At 45.0% G+C, this 7,996-nt stretch overlaps 1 protein-coding gene across 3 annotated transcripts in view; it reads left to right on the top strand.

Annotated features, from left to right (window-relative positions):
• Positions 1-4,890: 4,890 nt before the first annotated feature.
• LOC117513635 (T-cell surface antigen CD2-like) overlaps positions 4,891-7,996 on the top strand; it is a 94,461-nt gene continuing 91,355 nt past the window's right edge. For 2 of the 3 annotated variants that reach the window (XM_034173876.1, XM_034173867.1), the window contains exon 1: positions 4,892-5,051. In XM_034173876.1, coding sequence (XP_034029767.1) covers positions 4,910-5,051 — 142 coding nt within the window. In that variant the 5' untranslated portion in view covers positions 4,892-4,909. Of the gene's footprint in view, positions 5,052-7,996 lie in introns of all 3 variants that reach the window. The other variant, XM_034173882.1, reaches the window with a different exon arrangement.

Here is a 7,996-nt window from a genome sequence, read left to right as displayed (position 1 = left end):
CCAGCATGTACGTCAGGTCCTACAGCGGTTGTTGGAGAACCGCTGTTTGTGAAGGGTGAGAAGTGCGAGTTCCACCGCACTTCTTTGTCCGTCCTGGGGTTCATAATCTCCTCCAACTCCGTCGCCCCTGATCCGGCCAAGGTTGCGGCGGTGAGAGATTGGCCCCAACCGACAAGCCGTAGGAAGCTGCAACAGTTCCTCGGCTTTGCAAATTTCTACAGGAGGTTCATTAAGGGCTACAGTCAGGTATTTAGCCCCCTGACAGCCCTGACCTCCCCAAAACTCCCCTTCACCTGGTCGGATCGGTGCGAAGCCGCGTTTAGGGAGTTGAAACGTCGGTTTTCGACTGCACCAGTTCTGGTGCAGCTTGATCCTTGCCGCCAGTTTGTGGTTGAAGTGGACGCCTCTGACTCAGGGATAGGAGCCATGTTATCCCAGAGCGGGGAGTCCGACAAGGTTCTTCACCCTTGTGCCTACTTTTCTCGCAGGTTGACCCCGGCAGAGCGGAACTATGACATGGGCAATCGGGAACTTCTTGTGGTAAAGGAGGCTCTTGAGGAGTGGAGACACCTGTTGGAGGGAGCTTCGGAGCCGTTAACGGTTTTCACGGACCATCGGAACCTGGAGTATATCAGGACCGCCAAGCAGCTGAACCCCAGGCAAGCCCGTTGGTCATTGTTCTTCGGGCGTTTTGACTTCCGGATCACCTATCGTCCCAGGACCAAGAACCAAAGGTCTGATGCCCTGTCCCGGGTACATGAAGATGAAGTCAAAACAGAGCTGTCGGATCCGCCGGTATCCATCATACCTGAGTCCACTATCGTAGCCACCCTCACCTGGGACGTGGAGAAGACCATTTGGGAGGCCCTGGCACGGAGCCCGGACCCAGGCACAGGCCCGAAGAAACGCCTCTACATCCCACCAGAGGCCAGAGCTGCAGTCCTGGACTTCTGTCACGGTTCCAAGCTCTCCTGTCACCCAGGGTTGCGAAGGACCGTGGCAGTGGTCTGGCAGCACTTCTGGTGGGCGTCCATGGAAGCCGATGTCCAGGCATACGTTCAGGCCTGTACCACCTGTGCCAGGGGCAAGGCAGACCACTCCAAAACTCAAGGACTTCTGCAACCGCTCCCGGTGCCTCGTCGCCCCTGGTCCCACATTGGCCTGGACTTTGTCACGGGCCTCCCACCGTCCCAGGGCATGACGACCATCCTCACAGTAGTGGACCGTTTCTCCAAGGTGGCCCACTTCGTGGCCCTCCCGAATCTCCCAACGGCCCAGGAGACAGCAGACCTCCTGGTCCACCACGTCGTGCATCTGCATGGGATACCAACTGACATTGTCTCGGATCGTGGTCCTCAGTTCTCCTCACAGGTCTGGAGGAGCTTCTGCAGAGAACTGGGGGCCACCGTGAGCCTCTTGTCCGGGTATCACCCGCAGACCAACGGACAGGCAGAGCGGGCCAACCAAGAACTAGAACAAGCCCTACACTGTGGGACGTCCGCACACACGACGACCTGGAGTGACCATCTGGCCTGGATCGAGTACGCACATAACAGCCAGGTGTCCTCTGCCACCGGCCTCTCCCCGTTTGAGGTGTGTTTGGGGTACCAGCCCCCATTGTTTCCCGTGGTGGAGGGAGAGGTCGGTGTGTCCTCAGTCCAGGCCCACCTGCGAAGATGCCGTCGGGTGTGTTCTGCCTTGTTGAAGGCCCGGACGAGGGCTAAGGCCCATGCAGACCACCGGCGTTCCCCGGCCCCTGCATACCAGCCTGGGCAGGAGGTGTGGCTTTCAACTAAGGACATCCTCCTCCAAGTGGACTCCCCTAAGTTGAAGGACAGGTACATTGGACCGTTTAAAATCCTCAAGATCCTCAGCCCCGCAGTGAAGCTCCAGCTCCCGGCTTCACTGCGGATCCACCCTGTTTTTCACGTCTCCAGGATTAAACCACACCACACCTCACCCCTCTGTGCTCCCGGACCGGCGCCGCCTCCTGCCCGGATCATCGACGGGGAGCCCGCGTGGACAGTACGCAGGCTCCTGGACGTCTGTCGTATGGGCCGGGGGTTCCAGTATTTCGTGGACTGGGAGGGGTATGGACCCGAAGAACGCTCCTGGGTGAAGAGGAGCTTCATCCTGGACCCGGCCCTCCTGGCCGACTTCTACACCCGACACCCCGACAAGCCTGGTCGGGCGCCGGGAGGCGCCTGTTGAGGGGGGGTCCTGTTGTGTGGGCCGCTGAAGAGGAGGTACTGCTGGCCCACCACCAGAGGGTGCCCTGCCTGAAGTGCGGGCTTCAGGCACGAGAGGGCGCTGCTGCCTCACAGGAACAGCCGGGACAGCTGTCACCTATCACCATCTCATCAACCACTCCATAAAGGCCGGACGACATCTCCACCCCGATGCCGAGATATCACCTACCATTGGAGGTAATAATCCTCAGCCGTATCTGTGCCGTATCGCACTCCGTTTGTCTGTCTTTTACAGGAGTACCTGGTTACTTGCGTCAGCTGGAGGCTGAGCTGGTCGGTGACGGCAGGGTGACAGAGCGCACCCTTCACGATTAGTGAGACAAGTGACTGTTCAGGTTCTGTAAAAGATTGTGTGTTCATAATTGCGGAGGTGGAGGTGTAATACCCACCTGTATTGCTGACTGTTACTGGGTGTGCACACACCCACACCTAACTGTTTCTGCTTCCTGCCAGCAGTACCAGATCCGACAGCCGGAGACGGTGGCCACCTGGGGACTCGGGATTTGGCGGCTCCAATATCTTCCGGGTTCAGTGGCAGTGGAAATCGTGTGGGATCCGGTTCTTGTCTGGACAGACGTCTTCTATCCTCGAGCCTGCCCACACGTCACCTCTGTGGATTGACTACATATAAATTCCGTAATCGTCTGTATTTCGTTGTGCACATTCACAACAGTAAAGTGTTGTATTTTGGCTCATTCATTGTCCATTCATTTACGCCCCCTGTTGTGGGTCCGTGTCACTACACTTTCACAACAAATCCAATGTTTCTGATGCATAAGAAAGCTATAAGAATTATCAGTAATAAACCATATAGTGAGCCAACAAATCCGTTATTTGTTTTTTTACAGATTTTATAATTCTGGAACTTGACTGATTACATCACAATACAAATTATATATAAAGTTTAAAAAAACATTTGCCTGAACATGTCCAGCATCTGTTTAAAACCAGGGACTCCAGCTACAAATTGAGAGGGACATTATTATTTGAGAAATTAAAGATCGGAACTACTGTAAAAAGTCATTGTGTTTCCGTTAGCTGTGTTAATATTTGGAATAATTGCCCAGATAATATTACATTACTTGGTACCTTATTTGGCTTTAAAAGGCTTTATAAAAATAATATATTTACCCGTTATAGTTTGAAGAATTAGGTTTACCATTTTTGTTTTTGTGCTTGGATTTGTGCACTGTTGCTCGTTTGGTTGTCTTTTGAAATTTTGGTGCATTGACTGAGTTGTATTTTTCATGCACATTTATTTTATATTGTTGTTATGAGTATATATATTTATATACGAGGGCTGTCAATAATATAACGGTCCTTTTTATTTTTTTCAAAAACTATATGGATTTCATTCATATGTTTTACGTCAGACATGCTTGAACCCTCGTGCGCATGCGTGAGTTTTTCCACGCCTGTCGGTGACGTCATTCGCCTGTGAGCACTCCTGTTTCAGCATTTTATCCGGATATTCCACTGTTAAGGAGATTTTTTTAATGAAAGACGTGCGGACGGATCCGCGCGTCGGGACGCAGCCGACGCGGCGCGGCGGCACAGGAAAAACACCTCCGTGTTGATAACCATTTGTAAAATCCAGGCGGCTTTTGATGGCTTTCAGTGGAGTGAGTATATGAGAAATTGTTTAACAGGCAGGACATGTTCCAACTTGTCCTTAAGGCTTTCAACAGAGGTGTTTTTCCTGTGGCGGAGCGTCGCGGCGGCTGCGTCCCGACGCGCGGACCCGTCCGCACGTCTTTCATTAAAAAAATCTCCTTTAACAGTGGAATATCCGGATAAAATGCTGAAACCGACTTCTTCTGAAACTTCTCTGTTCTCTCACGACGTCCTGGATCAATAGAGCCTGAAATGTGGAGGTTTTCAGCTTGAACAGGCTGATGATGCCGCCTGAGAGCGCTGCACGACGTCTCGCACCGTGAAAAGTCCTTAAAGCGACAGAATCACCTCAAATCTCTCATCAGCCGTTAAAATTTTCACTGAAAACCAGCTTAATTTTTCGAACCGTGTCCACTTCGATGTGTCTCACAGGTTTAGAAAAAATTTTGATCAAACAACGCGCCAGTCTCTCAGCAACTTCTCAGACAAAGGAATTCCGACGAGGGGCTGGACGACTCCTCCCACAAGGAGTGCTCACAGGCGAATGACGTCACCGACAGGCATGGAAAAACTCACGCATGCGCACGAGGGTTCAAGCATGTCTGACGTAAAAACATATGAATGAAATCCATATAGTTTTTGAAAAAAATAAAAAGGACCGTAACTTTATTGACAGCCCTCGTATGTATACATTCTTTATTTTTTATGGTATAAGGGGAGGGTATTTACTAGCTTTGCTTCTGCCTTCACCCTTTCAGCCATACATGTTCATTGTACGTTGTTATTTTTATGAGTTTTGTTATTGTTTGTGTTGTTATTCATATGTGTGCTGAATAAATAAATTCATAAAAATGTCACTGCATGCAACACTTGCATGAATTTGAAAATGTGTTGGACTTAATGTTGTAGCTCATGATGTCTGAATTTTTAAACAGCTGTTTCTATCTTTGTTTCTGGCTGGTTTAGATCGAGCCTCTTTGTTGGATCACTTCCTCTACAAACCACACGTACGCACACAGAGAAGGTGCTGTAACTCCACTCAGGAAATGACTATGATAGTGGAAAGCGGTGGTTATTCTTTTCTGCAGAATATGAGGGAGGTGGTGATGAAGATGGTGATGATGAAGATGGCTGCTGTCTCTATGATCACACTGCTCCTAATCTGTTGCTCTGGTGTCTCCTCCACAGGTACAAAAAATAAGCTTTTACATATTTATAAAAGTTTTACATATATGTTTTGCTGACAAAGTTATATGAAATGTTCATGGGCAAATTCGGCAAGTCTCCATATATTCATGTTAAAAATTACAAACAGTTTTAAATAAAAAACAAACAAACAAACAAACAAATAGCACGAGAGAACTTGATGTTGAAAGGTCAGGTTTCATTTCACATTTCTTTATCAATGTTTTAGTGATTTCCCCCTACATTAGTGTGTCATTAATAGATTATAATTTTAAAAATGTTCCAGGAAATTTATTGGATTTATGAAAAACATATTATTTTAAAATAAAGCAGGCTTTTTCAGATTCATTCAAATCTGATTACTTTGAAGCAAAACGATAACAATATTCCATAAATAATGAATTGATTAACATAATACTCTTGTAAAACAATAGCATAGTTCAGCCAAAATTGTTCCATTTCAAAGGGAAATGGCTTCACGAGTTGCTGTTTTTGCCTTTAATTCTTGATAAGTTGATAAAGTAATACATATATGCACATAAAAAGTATTTAATTAAATAGAATGGAATGGAATTAAATAGAAATTAAAACTATAATCATTAGTCATGAAACCTAAATTAAAATGATTACCATTTCTTAATTGTTTTTGTTTTTGTTTTTTTGTAAAGTTTCTTTCCATTGTGGTGTGTAAGCTGCAGAAATGTGTGTGTGTGTGTGTGTGTGTGTGTGTGTGTGTGTGTGTGTGTGTGTGTGTGTGTGTGTGTGTGTGTGTGTGTGCGTGCGTGCATGTGTGTGTGTGTGTGTGTGTGGATAGCCTTTGATTGTTCTTTTACTTCCTGCCTTTATACGTTGTTTTATCAGAAAAAAGCTTGTCTATTGGCATATTCATAATTTATTTAATTTTTAAAATATTTTTAAAGTCTGTTTTACATTTATATCATTATAACAAGCAAAATGTTGTCCACTTATTGATCACATACTCGTACTTTTCAAAAATTATAAATTCAATTCTCTATTAAATGTCTCATTATACTACTGGACAGTGGTGAGTGGTTAGCACTGTTGCCTTGCAGCAAGAAGCTTTTGTGTTCAAATCCAACCTGGTCCTTTCTGTGTGGAGTTTACATGTTCTCCAAGTGTTTGCATAGGTTCACTTCAGGGGCTCGGTTTCCTCCCAATTTCAAAAACAGCACGTTAGATGAATTGGTGGTTATAAAATGACTGTAGACAAGAACTTGACTGAGTTTGTCTGTCTATACGTGTTGGTCCTGCAATCGACTGATGACCTGTCCTCGGTGAACCCCACATCTCACCCAGTAACCGCTACAATAGGTTCCAGCACCCCAACTCTTTACTGGAATAAGCAGGTTTAGAAAACAAATAAATGAATTAATGAATTATCATACTTGTACAACAAGCAAAACTGCTTTTCTTTCTTCTTTTTGTGGGGGGAGTTCAATTATTTTATAAATTACAAAGCTACTAAAAATTGTGTAAAATGCAATTTTATAGCAATATATATATATATATATATATATATATATATATATATATATATATATATATATATATTGCTGGTAGCATGTGATGAGTGTGATGAACACTAGACCATCCCACATTTTCAACACAGAAACATATTTTCTGAAGACATGCCAGAAAACATAAACTACTCAATTCTCTGTGTGTTGATTTGTCACTGATAGCTTCCACATGTTACTGAGATACACTGATAGCACCAAATTACAAAATAATAAATGCAGCGCATCTCCTCATCAGTGATTCTGTACGTATACTCACCTGTTTACGTTAGCTATTTTTTGCATCATTTGTTTTGTCTTACTTTGTCAAGGAAGGGTCTTTTTTTTCTTTGCTCTTTGTTTATTTTCTGAATTTCTCTGGATTCTGTTGTTTGCATTAGTCTTCCTGCTTTTTTATTTTGAGTGATGCTCATTCTATGAATAATACAGTAAGTTAGCTCTTTGCTCAGAACCTATACGCTCCTTCATACATTATTTCACTGTTGGTTTCAATAAATAACTCATCATCATCATTTATTACTGCTTGAATCACATCCCTGGTTTTTATGAGTTACATTGTTACTCTTTCTGTGCAGAGATGTTAATAGCTTTATCCATGATACCAGATGAAATGTGAGGACAGGGTGATGTACAACCTGTGTATATCCTCAGTCACTCAGCTCAAACAATTAAGCTGAAAAAGAATAAAGGCCACTTCACAGTGGCTAGGTCTGTTGTGGTTGCAGAGCTCTGCAGATGTTTCATTTTAAAGTTGTGTACCTTAGGGCCCCTTCACACGTAGTACGAATAAGTACAACTCAGGGTGACTCACGGTGGAACAGCTCGTATGAGCGATCCACGAAAACATTGAGCCAATAGGCAGGTGTGCACGATGCCGCTGCGATGGAGCACAGTGCGAAAGGTGCGCAATGTGATCACATCGCGCAGCTGCTCTTTATTTTTCTTCACAGCTGCTGTGAAGAAAAATAACTAAAAAATCAAAAAAATACATGCTGCGATGGTTTCGTGCATGCGGGAACACAGTGCGAGCAGCTGCGCAATGTGTGCGCAGCTGCTGTGAAAATGAAAAAAAAATAAAAAACACATGCCACCCACAGGATTCAAACCTGCACTTTCCAAAAGCTCTGACTGCCAGTCAGAAACTTTACCACTGAGCTACCATTGCTGTCCTGTGAAAGGTGCGGGAAAATGCCTGATATCAAGAAGGACATGGACGTATTAAAAAAAAAAAACACACACCATATAAAACACCACATTTTATTAAATCCCTTTTATCAAGCAGACAATACAGGTATGATCCATCTGTTCCTCTGTAGATGACCCATGGTCACAGACGTACAGTCATGAAATGACATGAATGAGAAGCAGGGCGCTCTTATCATGTCCACATCTGCTGGCGGCATGTCCAGC

Source organism: Thalassophryne amazonica, chromosome 1 (assembly GCF_902500255.1).
Source record: "Thalassophryne amazonica chromosome 1, fThaAma1.1, whole genome shotgun sequence".
Lineage (NCBI taxonomy): Eukaryota > Metazoa > Chordata > Actinopteri > Batrachoidiformes > Batrachoididae > Thalassophryne > Thalassophryne amazonica.
This window is presented reverse-complemented; position numbering and strand designations above follow the sequence as displayed.